At 42.5% G+C, this 24,064-nt stretch overlaps 1 protein-coding gene across 22 annotated transcripts; it reads left to right on the top strand.

Annotated features, from left to right (window-relative positions):
- On the top strand, nucleotides 1–23,245 carry tpd52l2b (tpd52 like 2b). 22 transcript variants are annotated; one of them, XM_036988989.2, is made up of 11 exons: nucleotides 12–347; nucleotides 7,710–7,864; nucleotides 9,241–9,389; nucleotides 10,224–10,283; nucleotides 12,555–12,602; nucleotides 14,900–15,001; nucleotides 17,743–17,769; nucleotides 18,503–18,544; nucleotides 19,013–19,061; nucleotides 20,628–20,661; nucleotides 21,018–23,245. In XM_036988989.2, the coding sequence occupies exons 1-10, from the start codon at nucleotides 329–331 to the stop codon at nucleotides 20,634–20,636; spliced, it is 660 nt and encodes a 219-aa protein (XP_036844884.1). In that variant the 5' UTR covers nucleotides 12–328; the 3' UTR covers nucleotides 20,637–20,661; nucleotides 21,018–23,245. The 22 variants fall into 22 exon arrangements, with proteins under 22 accessions (XP_036844890.1, XP_021472659.1, XP_090041659.1 ...); XM_036988987.2 differs by having other exon boundaries at nucleotides 18,500–18,544; XM_021616984.3 differs by lacking the exon at nucleotides 10,224–10,283 and having other exon boundaries at nucleotides 10–347.
- Nucleotides 23,246–24,064: the final 819 nt, after the last annotated feature.

Here is a 24,064-nt window from a genome sequence, read left to right as displayed (position 1 = left end):
TATGACGTTACGTCCGTGTGACGAGCGGGGCAACGTCATCAAGGCGTCCGTGTGACGCCTTGAACAACGTCATCCACAGACGCCGGAAAAGGCGCAACCTGAGAGTTCATCATCGAGCTGAGGTGGCTTTATTATTGGAGCGAGTACTACCTGTTCGTATCTGTGTCCCTCGACGAATGAGGTTGTTATTGTTGAGTAACTGTCACGCCACAGGTTTCGTTTGATTGAGTGGACGGCACTGCTAGCTAGTTAGCCACCACCCTTTTCCATTTACTAGCTAACGTCGTTCTCGCTTTAAGGCGCTCAAACACTCCGCTCATTCGACGCCATGGACCCCGTTGGTCAAGGTAACGTAAATTACTGACACTATTGTTTAATTTAAGACATATTTGTCAGCTGGCCGTTGATTTAGGGGGAAGTTATTACGAATTCTTGTTCATGATTGTGCATTGGATATGAACGCAACTTGGGGGGGCCCGACGGCAACAACAGCCGTTCTTCTGGAAATGTCATAGGAAGGGGAACGGAGGGCAGAGATCGAGTTACTGTAATTTAAATATCTTTGTTAATCATATTAGTTTAGTCCCTTATCAATGATCTCTTTTAATGTTTTTATAGTTATGCGATTATTCAATTAGCTTTTTTTTTTAAATCGCTCGTAGCTTCTTTTTTTTTTTTTGTAAATAAAGGCTATTTTGCTTGATGGTTAGAAAACGTAAATGGCTAGACAAGAACGCAGCCAAGATGGTTGGTTAACTAGTTTGTTAGCTTGCCAGCTGATATGGTTCAATTGAGTGACACACCTTGGCTATGTTCCCAATGACCAACAAGGCAACAACAGTGAACATGTCATTCCCCACGAAAGATGTAGCGGCCATTGAGTTATAGCGTGTGACACATTTTCAGTTGTGACCACAGATCTATTATGTTGACCAGAGATACTCAAGTGTCTCCTCTAATGGAAAATAAATGTATTTTAAAAAAAAAATGGAAGCCAGTTAGCCTGTGTGTACCAGTAGCATATACACTCTATACGCCACCTGCTGGAGAAGACGTATTTTGGGCCAAGTTATCCCTCTCGCTTTGCATCTTCCTCTCTGGTCCGACTAACAAATTTCATTGAATTATTATAGCACCCGCCTTGGGTCAATCAGTGTAATTTTGTTAAATGCCGGCTCTCTATGGCAAGACGCAACAATCACCCAAGTTTCTTCAAAATCGGGCCAGTGTTGAGATTGGGGAGGGGGGGGCAATTATGCCAGGGCGGTGGCATTTAGCCTAGCTATCGAATTGTTTGATTAGCTAACGTTACATAATGTTAGTTTAGATGCATTTCCCTCTAAAGGCATCCGTAGGTTCAGTTTGCTCCTAGCTGAGGAACGCTCAACTCTGTTCTCTTATCAGGCGGGGTTTAGTTTTTATTTGGTAGCAACAACATTGTCCCCATCAGTTGACTCTTGTAATAATGTCAATTCTGGAAAAAGCTTACGTGTACAACTGCGGTCCTTCCACGGGGATGCTGAAATACAAACAATCGCACTGGGACCGAGTAATAGAAATGGGGGATTTGGCGGTTGTATTCTATACGTTATTTTTTAATTAAAAGTAGTTTTTTTTTAGCAGAAGGACCACAGTTGTCCAGGACAAACAGGCACATGTAAGCGTTTTCATAATCAACTTTTTATTTACATTTTTTAAGTATTGTTTCTAGCAAATCGCACAACCAGTTATCCATACTGAACTCCGCATTGGTATAAGATAAGAATTGAGCGTTTGCTCCTAGCAAAGCTAGGCGAAGATACCGGCTGTGCGGGCAAACTCTTTAAAGACCTTCAATTTAAATTTAAAAAAAGCGTCAATATGACTGTCTCCCTACGGTAGCAGCGACCTGGCCAGAAACGATTCCTCAACATAGCCCGAATTAATCCAAGACAAATCAAGAAAGCGGTCATTAATTCTGACGTTTTTCCGACGAGATCTTAATCGCGCAATTTTACGTCTCACTAAGATGTTCTGGTGCAATATTTCTCAAGTGACAAAATGTGCATGAAATCTAGTCGGCTCTCATTGAATGAAAATGACCGCTTAATGTTCCCACTCCTACTAGGAGTAGTGCTGGAAAAGGGCCGCTTAATGTTCCCACTCCTACTAGGAGTAGTGCTGGAAAAGGGCCGCTTAATGTTCCCACTCCTACTAGGAGTAGTGCTGGAAAAGGGCCGCTTAATGTTCCCACTCCTACTAGGAGCAGTGCTGGAAAAGGGCCGCTTAATGTTCCTACTAGGAGTAGTGCTGTTGACCAACCCAAGACGAAGGGGTGTGAACTTAACTTCTACTGGATATTTTCATATTAGTCACATGAAACCGTGCACATTTTGAGAACGGTGTGTAGCCTACAGCGACGTGCTCACTGTTGATCTTGTAATATGAAGAAATGAAAATATTTACGTTCTAAACGGTCTGAGCCGTTGCATCGGTCTCATTGTGTAATTTTAACGTTTAAATTCTGTGCGGTGGGTGTATGAATTGTGGATATTTCGTCCCAGACCCAAGGACGATGGGGCCCTTTAATTTGAGCCCCAGAGGCAGTTATTTTTATAAGGACATTTACACATTTGGTTATCATTGTAATGTTGCAATATTTTATAGGCTACCAAGGGTGGCCAATCATCCTCCAGGAGAGCCGTAAAGGGGCAGTGTTGTATTTTGACACTGGCTTGAATATGCGAAGAAGCCAATAGCCTAAATTTGTCTGATTCTCTTTGGTGAATAATTTTGTGATTCCTTGTATAATAAATAGAATGATGTAAAAAAATTGTGTTTACAGACCTTTTTGTTGTTGGGTCAAGTTTAAATATAATATATTTAACCTTTTTTAACTAGGCAAGTCAGTTAAGAACAAATGCTTATTTTACAATGACGGCCTACCCTGGCCAAACCCTCCCCTAACGACGCTAGGCCAGTTGTGCGCCGCCCTATGGGACTCGCGATCACGGCCGGTTGGGATACAGCCCAGGATCGAACCAGGGTCTGTAGTGACGCCTCTAGCACTGAGTGAAAAATCAATCTTGTCTGAAGGGGAAGTGGAAAACAAAGAAGAAAATATGCTAATTTCCCCAACAGTGGTGTTTTTCCACCAAACAGACTTGTTGTGGATGAAAATCTGTGTGCAGATGTCGTGCGCACAATGACCTTTAGATGTTTATTCTGTACAATGTGTTTCCATCGCGTTTTAAACTCTACCGATGGATTTGTCACAGAACTGTTGCATTTTAAATAGCAAATGTGTTTACTCCGGTCTTGGCACGTGTTCTCTAGCCAACAGCTGGCAGATAGTGCGGGTAGGCTAGCCTACATCGATCGTCCAAGTCACCAGAGTAACACCCCATATTTATTAGCAAAGCAGCATCAAACTCCTCACCATAAACTTCACAGGGTGGTGAAAGTGTATCATGACTTAATGTGTAGCCTAATAAACTGCATGGTTTCCCGAGTTGTAGTGGGAGGACCACACAAAGTATCATCGTGTGACTCCCAAGTTTACTTTTATATTTATCGGTAAATAGCCCACCCATTTTTACCTACCTCATCCCCATACTGTTTTTATTTATTTACTTTTCTACTCTTTTGCACACCAGTATCTTTACCTGTACATGACCATCTGATCATTTATCACTCCAGTGTTAATCTGCTAAATTGTAATTATTCACCTACCTCCTCATGCCTTTTGCACACAATGTATATAGACTTTCTTTTTTTTTCCTACTGTGTTATTGACTTGTTTATCGTTTACTTCCCGTGTAACTCTGTCTGTTCACACTGCTTTGCTTTATCTTGGCCAGGTCGCAGTTGCAAATGAGAACTTGTTCTCAACTAGCCTACCTGGTTAAATAAAGGTGTTCTCAACTAGCCTACCTGGCTAATTAAAGGTGAAAAAAAAAAAATATATATATATGGTTATTATATTAATATTTGCACATAAAGACGTTTCCTGTCGCCATTTGTCGCATAATACATTTTACAGACACACAAAGATTCCACCATGTCAAACAAACCAATTCTGTCAGCATTTTATAAAATTGTACCTAAATGTAATTTATTATGAATATGTATGTATGTGTGTGTATTCAGACCCCTTGCTTTTATTTCTAGATTGTTACGTTACAGCCTTATTCTAAAATATTTTTTTAATCAAATCTAATCTACACAACACCCCATAATGATAAAGCAAAAACAGGATTTATTGATTTTTTTTTTTTTTTATCACACAAAATAACAACCCCCACAACAGGTTTCATGTTTCCTGCAAACGTGGCACTTGTCATTCAGGCCAAAGAGTTCAATCTTGTTATTAATCAGATCAGAGAATCTTGTTTCTCATGGTCTGACAATCTTTAGGTGCCTTTTGGTAAACTCCAAGCGGGCTGTCATGTGCTTTTTTTTTACTGAGGAGTGGGTTCTGTCTGGCCACTCTACCATCAAGGCCTGATTGGTGGAGTGCTGGAGAGATGGGAGAAACTCCTAGAAGAACAACCATTCCCTGAAGAACTCTGTCAGAGTTCTGTCAGTGACCATCGGGTTCTTGGTCACCTCCCTGACCAAGGCCCTTCGTCCCCGATTGCTCAGTTTGGCCGAGTGGCCAGCTCTAGGAAGAGTCTTGGTTGTTCCAAACGTCTTCCATTTAAGAATGATGGTCACTGTGTTCTTGGTGACCTTCAATGTTGCAGACATGTTTTGGTACACTTCCTCAGATCTGTTGCCTCGACACAATCCTGTCTCGGAGCTCTACGGACAATTCCTTCGGCCTCATCGCTTGGTTTTCGCTCTGACATGCACTGTCAATTGTGAGACATTGTATAGACAGGTGTTTGCCTTTCCAAATCATGTCCAATCAATTGAATATCCCACAGGTGGTCTCCAATCAAGTTGTAGAAACATCTCGAGGATGATCAATTGGAACAGAATGCACCTAAGCTCAATTACGAGTCTCCTAGCAAAGGGTCTGAATATTTATGTGAATAAGGTATTTCTGTTTTTTCATTTTTAATACATGTGCTAAAATTTCTAGACCTGTTTTCGGTTTTCCATTATGGTGCATTGTGTGTAGATTGAGGATTTTGTTGTGTAATCCATTTTTTTTTTTTAGAATAGGCTGTAACGTAATAAAATGTGAAAGTCAGGGGGTCTGAGTACTTCCTGAATGCACTGTATGTCCCGTACCAGTTAAAAGTTTGGACACGTTCTCATTCCAGGGCTTTTTTAAAACTATTTTCTACATTGTAAAATAATAGTGAAGACAGACATAAACTATGAAATAAAACATATGGAGTCATGTAACCCAAAAAAAGTGTTTCCCCTGTGTCCTAAATTGCACCCTATTCCCTATGTAGTGCAGCCACGTCAAAAGTAGTGCACTATATAGGGTGCCATTTGGGACACCAGCGTAGCCCAGTCCACTCAAGAGGATAGAGAGACAGGAGTGAACTAATGGACATTTTTAAAAGGCTGCTGCTTCCGTGGTGGGCTGTTTCCTCTTAGAAGAACGTTTAGGCCTAACTCTGTAATTAGCCCCGCTCTCCTCCGGGAGTCTTCTGCGTTTGACGGCACTAAGCACTTTCCTTACATCGTGTTGCTGTTTCAATCTCCTTATCCGTCTCTGTAGCTGCCCGTCTCTCTCTCTGTAGCGGCCCGTCTCTCTCTCTCTCTGTAGCGGCCCGTCTCTCTCTCTCTGTAGCGGCCCGTCTCTCTCTCTCTCTGTAGCTGCCTGTCTCTCTCTCTGTAGCGGCCCGTCTCTCTCTCTGTAGCGGCCCGTCTCTCTCTCTGTAGCGGCCCGTCTCTCTCTCTGTAGCGGCCCGTCTCTCTCTCTGTAGCGGCCCGTCTCTCTCTCTGTAGCGGCCCGTCTCTCTCTCTGTAGCGGCCCGTCTCTCTCTCTCTGTAGCGGCCCGTCTCTCTCTCTCTCTGTAGCGGCCCGTCTCTCTCTCTCTGTAGCGGCCCGTCTCTCTCTCTCTGTAGCGGCCCGTCTCTCTCTCTCTGTAGTGGCCCGTCTCTCTCTCTGTGTAGCGGCCCGTCTCTCTCTCTGTGTAGCGGCCCGTCTCTCTCTCTGTGTAGCGGCCCGTCTCTCTCTCTGTGTAGCGGCCCGTCTCTCTCTCTGTGTAGCGGCCCGTCTCTCTCTCTGCAACCAGGTTCCACACAACCTTTTTTTTTATGCGAGTACGCTGGATACAACAAAACAGAATGCCTTAGGCAAGGTGGGATCGTTTTATTCTGTCAAATGTATCATGTGAGAAATGGCGGCGCAAATATTGATATAATAACCATCACACGGAAGTACACTTGGGAGGTCACGCGATGATGGTGCCGTCGGAGCGAATTTTACACCTCTTGACTTCTCCACATCTTGTTAGCCTGAATTTAGAAATATATTTTATGTCACCTATGTACCCCATAATGTCAAAGAGGAATTGTGTTTTTTCAGACTTTTCTACCAATTTCATTTCTAAATGAAAAGCTGAAATGTCTTTTAAGGCAAGTATTCTACCCCTTTTTGTTATGTTAAGCCTAAATCGGTTCAGGAGTAAAAATGTGCTTAACAAGTCACATAATAAGTTTCATGAACTATCTGTGTGCAGCAATGGGGGTTTTAACATGATGGTTGAATGACCAGCTCATCTCTGTACCACAACACATACAATTAATTATCTGTCATGTCCCTCAGTCAAGATCGGACAGGACACAAATATTCCAAAACATGCATCCTGCACTAAAGTAAAACGGCAACAAAAGAAACGAGTGAATTGTTTGTTCTGAATACAGTGTTATGTTTGGGGCAAATCATTGTTCTTCCACTTTGACATGTTTTTAGAGTATTTTGTGTAGATTGCTGACACACACACACACACAAAAAAAAAATGGCAATTATATCCAGTTTAGTCCCACTTTGTAACACACTGGGAAAAGTCTTGGTGTGAATATTTTCTGAATGAAGGCCCCACATACAGGAGGATGATTGATGCTCCTTGCCACTAAATTATGACAGTCTTCATAATATTCTGGAGATGCTTGACTACTGTTTGACACATAAAAATACATCTCGCCATTAATATCATCAATGTTCATTAAAGGTTGTCTACCTGTCACTCGGGCTCCTGAGTGGCGCAGCGGTCTAAGGGGCCCTGGTTCGAATCCAGGCTGTATCACATCCGGCCGTGATTGGGATTCCCATAGGGGCGGGGCACAATTTGACCCAGCGTTGTCTGGGTTTGGCCGGGGGCCGTAATTGTAAAATAATAATTTTTATTCTTAACTGACTTGCCTAGTTAAAAGTAAAAAAAAAATAATAATTATAATAATATAGTGGCCACTATATAACGCAACATCGGTTGGGACAAGGCGATGGAAACCCATTTGACTTTTGCGTATTTTATTCAACCGCACAAATCGTTTTTATGTGCGATACGTCATCAACACGCATCCTTTTGATCTGCGACAAGTCAAATTGATGGAAACATCTCTGATGGGGAAAATGCGCATATTTTATTAAATATTCATATGAAATTCTGTCACCATGGAAACCTAGCTAGGTGTGACTAAAGACAGTGGGTGAAAGATGCAGATGTCTAGTTCCCTTTACTGTTGATGACATTAACAATTTAAATTCAAGGCCTCCTACTCTCATCTCAGCTTGCCCCCACTCACTCTCTCTCTCGAACCAGACATCAACCTGAACTCCCCCAACAAGGGCCTTGGTCCCGCAGGAGGAGTAGACTCCCTAACGGAAGGGGGAGCCATGGGAGTAGCAGCCGTCAACACGCTGCCCCCTGGGCTCACGGAGGAAGAGGCCGAGGAGCTCTACTCTGATCTAGCCAAGGTAGGCCCTGTTGTCCTGTCTGTTGGGGTTAAGGTTAGAGGTAGCCATGGGCGTAGTAGCCATCAACACGCTGCCCCCAGGGCTCACGCAGGAGGCCGAGGAGCTCCACTCTCAACCAGCCAAGCTAGGGTCCTGTGTCTTCATCTGTCTGTCATCCTGTCTGTAGGTCTGAACTCACCAATGTAGGTCGTTGTTGTCCCTAGTGTTTGGTTTACTAATAATCCATTCAACAAATATTTGAGGAACTCCGTTTCAGACAATGGGGACACTGAAAATTATAAACAAAATTATAAACATGTAAAGTGTTGGTCTCATGTTTCGTGAGTTGAAATAAAAGATCCCAGAAATGTTCCATACGCACAAAAAAACAGATTTCTCTAAAATGTTGTGCACAAATTTGTTTACATCCCTGTTAGTGAGCATTTCTTCTTTGCCAAGATAATCCACCCACCTGACAGGAAGTGGCATATCAAGAAGCTGATTAAACAGCATGATCATTACACAGGTGCACCAAAGACCTTTATAACTAAAATAGACCACAGCCTGTCCTTTCCAATGGGAACAAATGAGTCATAGTGGGCAAACAAGTGTGGCATCGTGTGGGTGAGCGGTTTGCTGATGTCAACGTTGTGAACAGAGTGCCCCACGGTGGGGTTATGCAGGCATAAGGCATAAACTACGGACAATGAACACACTTGCATTTTATTGATGGCAATTTGAATGCACAGATATCGTGAAGAGATCCTGAGGCCCATTGTCGTGCCATTCATCTGCCGTCATCTCATGTTTCAGCAAGATAATGCACTGCCCCATGTCGGAAGGATCGGTACACAATTCCTGGAAGCTGAAAAAGTCCCAGTTTTTCCATGGTCTGCGTACTCACCAGACATGTCACCCATTGAGCATGTTTGGGATGCTCTGGATCGACGTGTAGGACAGCGTGTTCCAGTTCCCGCCAATATCCAGCAACTTCACATTCATTGAAGAGGAGTGGGACAACATTCCAAAGGCCACAATCAACAGCCTGACCCACTCTGTGTGAAGGATGTGCTGCATGAGGCAAATGGTGGTCACACCAGATACTGACTGGTTTTCTGATCCACGTCCAACCTTTGTTTTTTAAGGTATCTGTGACCAACATATGCATGTATATCTATTCATGTGAAATCCATAGATTAGGACCTAATTTATTTATTTTAATTGACTGACGTCCTTATGTGAAGAGTGAACTCAGTAAACTTAAATTGTTGCGTTTTTATATTTTGGTTCAATGGAGTTTGCATGCTTTAGGACTATTCACCCAAAGAAGGTCTCTTCAGTTAACCCACACTGGAGAAAGGAGCCTGGACTTGACCTCTCCTGTGTGTTGCTGTCAGGTGGAGGAGGAGATCAACACCCTGAGACAGGTGCTCCTGGCCAAAGAGAAGCATTCTGCTGATCTAAAGAGGAAGCTGGGGCTGAGCCCCCTCAACGAGCTCAAACAGAACCTCACCAAGGGGTGGCAGGATGTCCAGACCTCCAATGCGTAAGTAGAAGATCCTTTGAAAAATAATAATGTTCAAATCCTTGGTTAAAAAAAACACTAAGTCAAACTAGAAGGATGAAACATCTTATAATGTCTTAAAATTTCAGTATGAGTCATTGTAACTGATTTTTAATGACCGAAGATGATAACCTGTTGTTTTTCAATGGGAGAAATGAGTCCTAGTGGGCAGAGCCAAGCATGAGCTACCGAGATCCTTGTGATGCGTTGTATCATGCATTTATATTTCCTTTAGGGAACGCCTACTCTGAAGTGCACAGGTGCAGTAACTCAATTTGCCCTTGCACTCGTAAACAACAAAACATTTTATACTTTGGAGAAGGGTCAAGTCGACAACTTAGTCCACTGTATTCATACCAGATTTTAGTTTTGAGAACTGAAAACTGTATTGCGGTCCAATGTTTAATGGATGAGAAAATTGGCAGAATGTTGGCCCAAATCCGTCTCCTCCCACTGCCGGCCACAGGGCTTCCTCTCGGCACCATATTTGGTAGTGGATGCTTCACATTTTTATACATCCGGTGAAACATCTGGCTCATTCTATCTGTGGTTGTAGCTACTGGATCATTCCCTTCTCAGATATCATATCAACCTAAGCCTCTTACAAATTCTTGACTCTTACTGTAGGGCTGTGCTGTGCTAAGCCTGGTTATCGTTCTGGAACCGTTCTGTAAATTACATGGTGAATAGAAAATGTCTGAGCCCGTTTTACGGTTCTGGATCTACCCTGTAGCATGAATCAGGCGACCAGACAGACTGCTAACCGTGGGCACACCACTGAGCTGTACATCTCTGACCCCAGTCTCTGTCTTCTAGCTATGTCAGAACCACTGAGAAACTTGGCGAGTGGAATGAGAAAGTTACCGGTTCAGAGTTGTGAGTCTCTCTCCTGTTTTTACTGCTCAATCGATCGCCACCTGTCGCCTGCAACTAGTGTGTTTGCGCCCCCCCCCCTCTGCTCAGAACTTTAATAACATGGCTGCTGTATCTCACCATTTTATTATGTTGTAACACCTGTTTTTGTCCGTAGGGAGCATGTTCCTCTGCCTGCTAAGTGGGGAAAACTCCCATTCCCTTTGAGACCATCTGTTTTTATAAAGGCCTTTTATTTAATAATAGAGAGGGTTTTTAACATCACAGAAAGATGTAGTTTAATTTGCTACTTTTTTCATTTTTTATTCAGTGTCGTGGTAATGTCATAGGGTAGGAATTGTTTTTATGTCTTGAGTCAGTCAGTAAGTTAAACCACTTTTATGTCAAGCCTAAATACGTTCAGGAGTAAAAAAAAAAAAAAAATGTGCTTAACAAGTCACATAAGATGCATGGACTCACTCTGTGTGGAATATTTATTCGTGCTTACAACTTACATCTGGGTGGTCCCGGGAATTGAACTCGCTACATTGGCGTTTTTTTTATTTTTATAAGCTACAATCTAGACCATAAGCAAGGCATGGACCGGTATTACCAAATGACGCTACGGCCTCCTTCTTCTGTTTTTGGGTATTTTTAACGAGGCTGACGGCTTCAAGGTCATTGCTGTGTGAACACGAGATCTCCTGCCGACACTACTTGGAGATCTCTGAACAGGGTGTCGGCAGTCAAACGTTTGGATAATCCCACACCGGTAAGGAGTCTCAATGAGCCATGCGGGAGCTAAAGCTGTCGGCCCATCTCAAAATGATCCTTTTTTTTTTTTTTGATCGCTAGCTAGCTAGCAATGGCTCACCATCACATTGACGTCTGTCAGTCGTCTATCAGTTCCTTACTATAAAACGGGGAACTTCCTTGCCCGAGGCTTCTCAGTGTTAAGGTGACATCGTCTGAACCAACAACCAATATTTGTTTTTACACTTCTGTTATTAGTTTGGTGGTAGTTAGTTGCGCTTAAAGCTAGGGAAACAGGGGGGGGGACCTAATGCCCCCCCCCCCTCTTCCATGCTACAGTATTTATATCCTACATCTATGTGGAAAGGTAGTAAAACTGACTTTCTCATGCCACCACTGTTGCTACGGCAACAAAACAAAAAAATCTGAATGCTGTAGGCCAATATTAACAGGCTTGGTAAGTGGCTTATTTGTGAGCTATCTTGCACTGTTCTTTTAGTATACATACACACACACACACACACACACACACTTTTACTCTTAACAGAATTGTGTGGGTGAGGAATGGAATGCTAGAGAGAAACACCAATCGAGAGAGATCTAGGTTGGCTGTGTGTGCACCTGTGAGATTGCATTGTGACCAGACACATTTTGAAAAGCCAACTGACATTTTACTCCCGAGGCGCTGACCTGTTGCACCCTCTACAACCACTGTGATTATTATTATAATCTGACCCTGCTGGTCATCTATGAACATTTTGAAGAACAATCTGGCTTTAATGGCCATGTTCTGTTATAATATCCACCCGGCACAGCCAGAAGAGGACTGGCCACCTCTCAGATCCTGCTTCCTCTATAGGTTTCTTCTGAGGTTCCTGCCTTTTTCTAGGGAGTTTTTCTGAGCCACTGTGCTTCTAAATATGCATTGTTTGGTGTTTTTAGGCTGAGTTTCTGTAGAAGCACTTTTTTACAAAAGCTTTATAAATACATTTTTGATTTGTATCAGTATTTACAGATGTAGAAGAAAGTAAAGTGTTCATTTAGCCTATTTTTTAAAAAAATTAAAAAAAATGTAGCAAGACTGCAGCTATGGTATGTATTGCGTTCCGGTTTCCTTTCTAGTCAGCAGAAACGTAGCCACATCCTCCTTTCCATTCAGGCAACTGACAAAACAGGATCTGCAGGATACCACTAATTCCATGTTTTGTTTCAGGCACTGTTTGGTTTGTGCGAACTGAACGACTTATCAAATTGGATACTCTTTGTGGGTTACTAAGGGAGTTCTAATCCCTAAACATAGACTAGTTTAGTGCAACCCCCGTTATGTACTTGAAGCCCTAGACATTTTCCAAAGACTTTTTTTTTTTTTTTTTTATATAAAAAAAATATTGTCATTGTTGTCCCGACACATTAATCAAGATTTTGAATTTGTGTGTGTGTGAAGTCCAATTTCATATAAACGTCAAGTCTCTAACTTGCCCTTTCCTTCCATGTAAAAAGTGTTTTTGTTAAAATGTTCAATGTCGTACTGTGTGTCCGTAGATATCTGACAGCGTCTGAAACTTTGGATGGCATTGCCCAATCTGAAGCGTGAGTCTATATATACATTACTTTTTTGTTTATTTGTTTAAGTTGGTTTCAGCAGGGGTAAACGGGGCTTCTGTCTTCATGCCATTTGCTTGGAGGGAGGAGGAGTTCTGTCTGACCATGCTTCTGTTCTGTTCGGCTGGTGGTGTGTGGATGGTGAGGTGGTTTCAGTGTGGGTTTGATGGTAGCTTCTCTCTGTATTGGTTCTTTAGGCCCTGTTCCTCAACTGCAGCCCTGGAGCCCCCCCCCCCCTCCCAAAAAGTCACATTTTTGGCTTAGCCTTGCACATGCCTACATCAATTATTATTATAGCTTGTGTGGTGCAACAACATAAGTTGTTGGTGACTTGAGGACTGAAGTTGAGGCTGTTTTAAAAATATAAAAAAATTGTCCTACTGAAGGCCTGGTCTGGCTGGGTGTACCGGCCTGGTCTGGCTGGGTGTACCGGCCTGGTCTGGCTGGGTGTACCGGCCTGGTCTGGCTGGGTGTACCGGCCTTCTTCTTAGTCATCTCCTGCAGACCCTCTGACCTGCTTTACAGGCCGCCGCCTTAGTCATCTCCTGCAGACCCTCTGACCTGCTTTACAAGGTGTAACAATCTATAATTCATTGTCCACTAGCTGCATAGTTTCCCCAACTGTGTGTTCACTATTATCAAATAGTTATCAATACCATTTTTTTTTTTGTGTATTGGTCAGTCTGAATAGAAATCAATCTTAAAGGATAAGGACTTAGACCCTATAGACTTGTGCACTGAATGGCTGTCTAGTAAGCGATGCTTGCTCTATCAGGGTGACGTAGCTATTGATGCAACACTAGAGACAATCGCCACCTCTGCTCAGTCGTCTGTCTGTGGAGTACCACCCCTGTATAGGCCTAACAGCCATGCATTGAGGGATATCTGTATACGATGGGATTATACAATATTATGGGCATTGGGCAGGAATGTGTGTAGAATGGAACACGTGGTTACCATGGTTTTGATACCATTCCATTCCAGCCATTACTACGAGCCGTCCTCCCCTCAGCACAGTCTTGTCGGGGTAGATTCCTGCTTTAGGTTGGTCACATTGAGGTTTGTTAAGGAGGCTGAGATATTTTAATGTAAAGACTATTTTACTTCTGTTTTTCAACTGTTTTCAATTTATAGTACAATTTAAAATAACCTTTTTTTTTTTTTGAGTTTTGAGATTTGTTTTAGGCTGCTGCGTTTTGTGCAATTGATCCACCCACCCAGTTGAACTTAAAAATACTGTATACGGACGGGGTCAGTAGTCCGTCTCACCCTACTGAACTCCCACTGGGGTCGGGGTCGGTAGTCCGTCTCACCCTACTGAACTCCCACTGGGGTCGGTAGTCCGTCTCGCCCTACTGAACTCCCACTGGGGTCGGTAGTCCGTCTCGCCCTACTGAACTCCCACTGGGGTCGGTAGTCCGTCTCGCCCTACTGAACTCCCACTGGGGTCGGTAGTCCGTCTCGCCCTACTGAACTCCCACTGGGGTCGGGGTCGGTAGTCTGTCTCGCCCTACTGAACTCCCACTGGGGTCGGTAGTCCGTCTCGCCCTACTGAACTCCCACTGGGGTCGGGGTCGGTAGTCCGTCTCGCCCTACTGAACTCCCACTGGGGTCGGGGTCGGTAGTCCGTCTCGCCCTACTGAACTCCCACTGGGGTCGGTAGTCCGTCTCGCCCTACTGAACTCCCACTGGGGTCGGTGGTAGTGTGATGTAGAAAAAAAGTAGAGAAGTCCCTGTCTTTGTCCCTTCTAACTTACTGGCTGTCAATGAAGCCATTTTTAATATACTTTTCTATCAAACCATTGAGCGGAGACCTAATGCTTAATTTAATGTTCTTGGTGGAGACATTGGTCACGTATTGGATACAAGCTGTTGCTCTGTGCTATTCTTCTCTTCGCTTGTTTTCCTCTGTATTTCTGCAGTATTTCTCCTATATGGCTGTTCATTAGTCCAGACAGTCAAAGGCCCAATTCTGATGTTTCGTCCAATTTGTCAAAGGAGCTGATCGGTTCAAAGACCAATTAGTGGAAACTTATCAGAATTGGGCTGCTCTGTTTTTGTTTTTTTTTAAAGGCAGCTTTTGTCTGTGATTTAACTCCTTAGTGGCTGACTTCCTGACTGCTTAATCTGTTCTAAACCAAGTGAGGCTGGTTTTCAGTTCTAAGGAGATTCCCTCTCGCCCCCCCTCTCTCGCCCCCATCTCTCGCTCTACCATCTTCCCTCTACTCCCATCTCTCTCTCTCTTTCTCTCTCTCTCTCCCTCATTTTCTTCTCTCCCCTTACAGGTATAAGAAGACTTCTGAGACCCTGTCTGTGGCTGGACAGAAGACCACTGCTGCCTTCTCCACCATGGGCACTGTTCTCAGCAGGAAACTGGGAGACATGAGGTACAGACCAAGACACAAAATGGCTGCCGCCGGCCCTTCCTGTAGAACAGGGGTGGAAAACCATAGAAATAGAATTACTAGATTTTTTTTTTTTTTTTATAGATTTTTTTTATTTTTTAAAGCCCCTCGGATAACAAATGTTTTCACTGTTACAGAACAGTGACTTGGGTATATTAATTGTAGTATTTATATAGACCAACCCTCTAGGGCTGTAGCAAATCTACTAATCAGCTGTACCTCAGGACCTTGATTAGCTGAATCGGGAATTACAGCAGGACTGGAGCAAATACCTGTGTACTACCCAGTAGTTATCCAGGAAGAGGGTTGACTACCCCACAGATACCTTAAAGGTAAGGGAGTGGATCAGAAAACCAGTCAGTATCTGGTGTTGCCACCATTTGCGTCATGCAGCGCGAAAAATCTCCTTCACATAGAGTTGATCAGGCTGTTGATTGTAGACTGTGGAATGTTCCACTCTTCGATGGCTAAGTAAAGTTGCTGGATATTGGCGGGAACTGGAACAAGCTGTCGTACACATCGATCCAGAGCATCCCAAACATGCTCAATGGGTGACATGTCTGGTGAGTATGCAGGCCATGGAAGAACTGGGACATTTTTAACTTCCAGGAATTGTGTCTAGAACCTTGTGACATGGGGCCGTGCATTATCATGCTGAAACATGAGGTGATGGAGGTGGATGAATGGCACGACAACGGGCCTCAGGGTCTCTTCACGGTATATCTGTGCATTGAAATTTCCTTTGATAAAATGCAATTGTGTTTGTTGTCTGTAGCTTATGCCTGCCCATACCATAACCCCACCACCACCACGGGGCCCTCTGTTCACAACGTTGAAATCAGCAAACTGCTCGCCCACATGACGCCATACATGTGGTTGCGGCCGGTTAGACGTACTGCCAGATTCTCTAAAACGACGTTGGCTTATGGTAGAGAAATTAACATTAAATTCTCTGGCAACAGCTCTGGTGGATATTACTGCAGTAAGCATGCCAATTGAACTCTCCTTCAAAACTTGAGACATCTGTGGCACTGTGTTGTGACAAATCTGCACATTTTGGTGGCCTTTTATTGTCCCCAGCACAAGGTGCTCCTGTGTAAAGATCATGCTGTTTAATCAGCTTCTTGATATGCCACACCTGTCAGGTGGATAGATTTATCTTGGCAAAGGAGAAATGCTCACTAACATGTAAACAAATTTGTGCATCAAAAAATTTGAGAAGCTTTTTGTGTGACTAGAACTTGTCTGGGCTCTTTATTTCAGCTCATGAAACATGGGATCAACACTTTCACATGTTGAGTTTATATTTGTGTTCAGTGGAGATACTAGCTGTGGTGATGGCATGTGGACCATACTTTTGTACAGCTATGTTGAAGATGCCTTTATGGTTCAAAGCAATGCTGTCATTCATGTTATACATATGTTAAATAAGCCCATCTGTCCATTTATCACCTACACTTTAATCACCCTCCTAATTACATACTAACTCCACTATCTAAGGGACCTGGGAATATGCTTGTTAACATTTTAACGATTCCACTTCAGTGTGTGTGTGTGTGTGTGTGTGTGTGTGTTGGCATCCTCCCCTGTTCTAGCCGTGGCTTCCCAGCTCCGCTGCCCCTGTTTTTTGGCTTGTTCTATTTGTCCCATTTTGATCATTGTATTTTTTGATTTTTTTTTTCTCCATTTTCATCTATCCATCACCAAGCCTGACTAATTGATTTCTGATAATGGATCCTAACACCCCCTAGAGCGGGGCTTCATGACATGTGTCCCTGTTCGATACCATTTAACACCCCCTACAGAGGGGCTTCATGACATGTGTCCCTGTTCGATACCATCTAACACCCCCTACAGAGGGGCTTCATGACATGTGTCCCTGTTCGATACCATCTAACACCCCCTACAGAGGGGCTTCATGACATGTGTCCCTGTTCGATGCCATCTAACACCCCCTACAGAGGGGCTTCATGACATGTGTCCCTGTTCGATACCATCTAACACCCCCTACAGAGGGGCTTCATGACATGTGTCCCTGTTCGATGCCATCTAACACCCCCTACAGAGGGGCTTCATGACATGTGTCCCTGTTCGATACCATCTAACACCCCCTACAGCGGGGCTTCATGACATGTGTCCCTGTTCGATACCATCTAACACCCCCTACAGAGGGGCTTCATGACATGTGTCCCTGTTCGATACCATCTAACACCCCCTACAGCGGGGCTTCATGACATGTGTCCCTGTTCGATACCATCTAACACCCCCTACAGAGGGGCTTCATGACATGTGTCCCTGTTCGATACCATCTAACACCCCCTACAGAGGGGCTTCATGACATGTGTCCCTGTTCGATGCCATCTAACACATGTAGCCACCATGGCTGACCTGCGTAAAATTCTTTGTCCCTTGAAAATCATGTCAACGTATGGTTGTCCCAAATGGCTCCCTTTTTCTCCTATCTAGTGCACTACTTTAGACCAGAGTCCTATGGGACCCTATTCCCTATATAGTGCACTACTTTAGACCTGAACCCTAGGGTCAAAAGTGATGCCCTAAATAGTGTGCCATGCCGTCTAGGACACTTCCTCTGCAACCCTGCCCTACAGTAGCTTATCTATGCCCCAACCTGATAGGCTAACTCTGCTCCGGCCAACCACTGCTTGTTCCTCACCCTGTTTTCGTTTTTCCTGTTTGTTTTAATTGCTGCGATTGGTCTACAGAGCGCTGCCTTTCTCAAACTCCTTTGGGTAAGAGTACTCTGCTGCTGCTGGGACCCGAAACATCCCAATTAAGCTACTTGATCAACTTCTATAGCAGATCTGTCCAGTAAATACTGCTAGTCTGTATACTGATCTGCTGCAGAAGTTCATTCGTAACTTTTATTGAATGCTAATTTGTAATCCCTCTTGCTGTTATGATCATGAATATCCTATTGATAATTATTTTTTTGGGGGGGGAAGTCAGTTCCCCTGTAAATGAGTATGCCTGTTAACCTGATTTGTTTGACTGAAGTGGTCACCAGTCTCCTCAACTTGCACAGACTTTGACTGGGTTCGTTGTCTGCTCTTTAATCTTTCTGTCCCTTTTAAAGATAGTTAGAAGAAGCAACATTGTATGTGTCTCCATTAGGGCATCTGTGAGAGCATGGGGCAGTGACATTGAGGACATCTCCATTTTGAAGTAGTCCTTCTTCTACTATCTCTATGAGTTGGTAAACAAACTGAAAGGGTGCATACTGCCACCTGGAGGTTGTTTGAACAGGTATGAAGCCAAGGCTGATTTACTGCCACCTGCAGTTATGAAATGTTGGCTGATCCCTCCTGACGACCTGGTTGGCATCATGTGATCATTAACCCTAGATGACTACTTCAAAATGGTGAAAGTCATCAAACAAGCTTTTGGGGGTCTAGAGTCCTCTCTCTGCTTGGCTCTTAACACTCACACTTCCTTGTCTCCTTCCCTTTAATGCTTACAAAGTAGCAACTACTCCATCCGCCAATCGATAAGTATGCCAACGATGAGGTAAATTGGCTCTCACACTTTTTAAAATTTTTAAATTTTTTATTATAGTTTACTATTTTATTGATCACTTTAATGAAATTAGCATTTTAGATTAACAGTTGTGATGGTGTTTTTAAATAAAATAATTATGCTTTTGTAATTGGAGATTGCTTGTAATCAGAATCATAGTCTCACACAATACAGAGTTGTCTTGTTTTTCTTTAGACAGGCGTATGACCAGATGATGTGTAAAGATATCATCTCCGTCAGTTTAACCCTGGATTTAAGGAATCTGGTTGAGCATCTTTAGTATTCTAAATGTACTTTAATTAAAGGAGAGGATTATTATTTTAGCATCCGGGGGTTTCTATCGTGAATGAACACTTCTGAAAGTTGTGGTGTTTAGTCAGTGGTATTCCTATGTGCTCATGTGGTAGACTTTTTAATTTTATTTATTTGCTTGAATGTTTTGTAATATCTGTTTTGCAGAAACTCTCCTACCTTCAAGTCGTTCGAGGACAAAGTTGGGAACATCAAGGTGAGCTGGAAGTGGTTCATGGGCAGGTGATGACGGTGTACTGCGTCAGGGACCACTCTTGATAACCAATTCATCAGGGACCCCTCATATCAGAACACAACTTTAATTTAGAGCGATTTAATATATATATATATATATATATATATATATTTATTTATTTATTTATTTTCATTCTCAGGCCCTGGGAAAGAACATTTTAAAGGTTCCATCTTGGCATCAGAGAATGTTGCTGTTTTTAAAGCTTATTTCTTGTAATTCTATACGTTTTGTCTGTGTCATTTGCAGTTTTTAATCTTAATAGATTTTGTTACTTCTGTATACTTTTTAGCCAGTAGTTCAGAAAGTAACACTCACGAACCAAAAGTCGTCCCCCGACTATTGCGTCCTACGCCGTTCCTCTTTGCTGTGGCCACTGAGCCGTTGGACCCGCCCTGCAACCTCAATCGATGACCCTGGGCCGGCCTCTTGCTCACTGTCACTCAAGTTCAGGGGGCCGAAGCTCATTGGCTTGGAGGCTGGGGGGGGTGTAGGGAAAATGGCACGGCACACCTTCAAGAAAACAGTCACTTTCAAACTAGTGATTTTGTGGCTAATTGAAGTAAAACAGTAATTCTGCTCATAGATGATGCATGTATGAATTACACAGACACATCCAGCCCAAAACGGGAGGTTTAAAACGTGTATGTCGCTAACAAACCGGGCTGACGTCTTTGAATTAGTGCATTTATGTTCAAAAAGGAACATTCTGGCAAATACAAGACTTGTGGATACCAATATCCCCTGCGAGCCGCCCATGTTGCGCATCTGAGGGTCAAGACACTGTGGATGAATAATACTATATCTCACCCTCTAAACGTTTTCCACAGATCCCAAAAATTAGTTTCATCTTGTTATTGCTTGCAATATTACAAAAATATATATATATATATATATATGTTTTGCCGTCTGGTCCTGAACCCAACTTTGAGAACCTCTATTCTAGTAGACGCTGACTTAACACAACTCTATTTTGAACTGAAATGTACCAACAAGCCAAGTCAAATGGAAAAGTGTATTTCTAGTTTGTACATACAAATTTATTTTTGTATCTGCATTGTACACTAACAGCATATTTTTGCTGTGCTGCCAACAAGTGTACCCTACACATGAGTTGGAGGTTATAAATGCTTCTATAAACTGGGTAGTTCGAGCCCTGAATGCTGATTGGCTGAAAGCCGTGGTATATCAGACCATAAACCATTGGTATGACACATTTTATTTTTACTCCTCTAATTACGTCGGTAACCAGTTTTATAATAGCAATAAGGAACCTCAGGGTTTGTGGTATATGGCCAATATACCACGGCTAAGGGCTGTATCCAGGCACTCCATGTTGCGTCGTGCTTAAGAACAGCCCTTAGCCGTGGTATATTGGTCATATACCACACACCCTCGAGCCTTATTGGTTAAGTATCCTATTTTTAAAAAATAAATTGATATTGGATTATTCTCAACTGTCTCTCAAACATCTACTTTTTTTTTTAAATGACTGTCTCCCTGAAGATTGACCATCTGTTCTGTTCACAGTTGGGCTGATTTGTGTCCCTTCGCTGCAGCACAGGTAAACAATGTGGCCTGGGGAAAGTTGATAAGAGTTGTATTTACTAACGGGCTTGTTTTGGGTTATTGTTAGATTGTATCCTAGCTTGGTGTCACCCTCAGAGTTCGTCACTTTATTTGTAATGTTTAACTGGTGCTGCAGCCCAGGCTTTTTTTTATTTATTTTTTTTAATTTTTTTTATTAGGTGTGAAACTTAACAGATGCATGATCAGTATGGATTAACTTCAAAATACTGGGTTAATCTCTCGCACACAGCTCCTTTTGAATGAAATGACTTCTGGGAAGATTTACCATCACATTGATACCAGACCATTTAAAAAAAAATAATAATAATAATTCTCTCTCTCATCCTTCAGTACATGGTGGTTGGACCCAGAGGTAACGGAGAAGCTGTCCAGTCCCCGACCGAAACTAACCCCGTTCAGGACAACGCACCCTTCTGAAGCTCCTCCTTCCGCGCTTATCACCGGGACTGTGACGACATCATCGCTGAGTGACCCTTGACCTGTGACATCACCCTCCAACACCATATGCCATTACTCACTACTGCCTCCCTCCTCAGTTACCTATAGCCCAGTCCTAAATGGGCCCTTGGCTCCTAGGCCCTTGTGGAGATCTGATTAGGACTGGATAGGTGTAAGCAACACGGCAACAATTCCACGTATCCTATGAGAAGGTGGAGCCACTCACCGTATTGTTTAAACCGATCTGAGTTGTTGCCAGATTTGCCCTCACCGATCTAGTCAACTTCATCTCTACACAAGTGCCTCGGGAGTTATGGGCTTAAGGGTCGATCTAGAATCTCCCTCAGCCTCCTCGACCTACTAAAAGCATGTGCATATCTCATCTCAATCGACCGCAAAGGACAACAGGTTACACAACATCAAATCACCACCGCTTGTAAAAAACAACAACAAACTGTTAAACCATTTTGTATTTATAAAACTATTTTACACTGCTTTTACATAACTTTTATCTATATGTAAAATTATATATGAATAGATATATTGTAAACAATACTGCAAGTCGGCATTTATCAGTAGGTAAGGAGGATGGAGAGGCTCGAGGAAACACGAGTGCAAAAAATGTCCAAAAGAGGAGAGAATGTCTCTAAAATAAAAAAAACACTATGAATACAACAAGATCTCTGTTTTGTACCCTGCTGGGCATTTACTTAAGTTTATTTTCTACACTGAACAGAATGTGAAGCAATGCTTTGCTGTATAGCTTCCTGGCGAATGTAGAAACTTGTCTTTTGGCCTTATTCTTTCACTCCTATTACTTTGTTGGTAGAAAGGTTTCTTTCTTTTGGTGATTTTTTTTGTTGTTGTAGAAACGGGTTTAAAGGGGAGGGGTTTTATCACTGTTGGCTCACTGCTGATGTGCCACATCTGAGTTGATCTACTTTAAAATTCAGTCCAGACATTCTGACATTATTATATGAAGAATTGTCCCCATGCCACATAACTAATTCCCCACGTGTGTGTGTGCACGTGAATTATGTACACACTTGTCTCGTGCACACACCATACACTCCCACAGACCCTGACTAACGTCACTGTTATGATCACCAACACTTCCTGTTTTAGCCAGTTTGGACTAATCCAGCCTTTTTTTTTTAACGCGGATGATCAACTAGCGGTCACCGTTAACCTGCCACAACCTTCAACAGCAGCCGTTGGTTTGGTAGCACCGTCACGTTTTGTTATTTTCAACATGAAGTACCTACTTTAGATTTATTTTTGTGTTTTTTTGCCTGATCTCTTTCTATCCATGGGATTGGATGTTCATTTTGCCTTTTATCTATCCTACTTAAGTAATTTACTTTAAAAAACATCTGTGTTCGTTTTTAGTAGTCCTACTTGGGTGATGCATTTTAGATTCTTCTCTTGGGTGGAGTATAAGAGTCATTTTTGTATTTAAGTGCCATCTGTAAATCGTTTTGATTTATTAAACCTGCCTGTTATATTTCTCTCAAGAGAATCCTGAAGTTTAGATTTCATTAGGATGCCCATTTAGCTGTTGCGCATGCAGCAGCTACTCTTCCCGGGGTCTACATGAAACTAAATATATGACCGAGTACAGAACCGTTGTAGACGAGAACAGAAGATAATAGTACTGATACTGGTTTCCCAGACCCAGAGAATCTCCATTGAGAATACTTTTTAGTCCAGGACTGGTCTTTAATCAGTGTTGGCAGACCGGTCCTCACAGACAGCCTAATTCTGACGTTTTGGACAATTTATTGTTAAAAGATCTGATTGGTCAAAAGACTCAGCGACAAAAGATCAGAATTGGGCTTGCCTGAGTAAACGCCGTTTTAAGTACAGTAGGTTTCTATTGTCTCTGGTTATGACAGGGCAAGGAGAAAGGCATTATGTAACTTGTGCAGAGCTGCAAATACATGTTTGGGTCAAATGTACATTTTTGCAACGGGATGAAATAATGACTATATATAATTGCTTTATTTAGGACGTGAGTCTAGTTGTAGACATTAAAGGGATCAGATAAGCGAATGTTGGCTGAAAAAATAATAATTGTGGCTTGTTTTATGTTCGGATTTCAATAAAGCATTCATTTAAAGGAGAGAGTTGTGTGGTTAGTGTTTACATTTTATTTGACCTCCGCAGATCATAAAGGAGGGATTTCCTATCCGAGTTAAGCGTGTGTAAATGGAACGTAATTCTCTTTTTACGAACTTTTCTCTACGTGTATTCTGACATTGAACTCAAAGCATGAGAATAGCACGATATTCACCCGCTATTCGTTTAGGGTGGAGATCAAATCAATTAAGGTGTGTCTACAGTTACACCATATTCTGACCTCAAATGATTCAAAAACAGTTGTGTTCTACTTTTTTCCTGGCTTCCGCTGTGATTTTGGCCACGCACCGCTACTGACTTTATGCGCGATGAAACGATGAATAAGGTCAAGCAACCTGTTGGTTCCGAGGTGAACATCTTTGTTTTTTTATGATATAAATTACACCGTTCTCCATGCACTTTAATTTACAAATTGATACGAGCTAGGTAAATTATTACGCCTTTTTGATAAGGGGATTGTAAATATAAATGACAATTATTTTACAGTGTACCTTATGATCGCTTGAGAGAAAATGTGAAACCAGTCAAGAATATCAACATATCACATTTTCAGCAGTGAAGTTTGAAATGCTGGCCTTATAACTTTAAAATATGGATACACAAGCTATAGGCTTCTGTAGCCATGCGTAAATGACAGTACAGCGCCAAACAGTTTCCTCACATTTATAACTGTCACTTTAGTGTTAGTTTCCTCACATTTATAACTGTCACTTTAGTGTTAGTTTCCTTACATTTATAACTGTCACTTTAGTGTTAGTTTCCTCACATTTCTAACTGTCACTTTAGTGTTAGTTTCCTTA

This window comes from Oncorhynchus mykiss, chromosome 9, assembly GCF_057628025.1.
Source record: "Oncorhynchus mykiss isolate SJ-2025 chromosome 9, ASM5762802v1, whole genome shotgun sequence".
NCBI lineage: Eukaryota > Metazoa > Chordata > Actinopteri > Salmoniformes > Salmonidae > Oncorhynchus > Oncorhynchus mykiss.
Note: the sequence above shows the minus strand (reverse complement) of the source record. Positions and strands in the feature narration are given on the sequence as shown.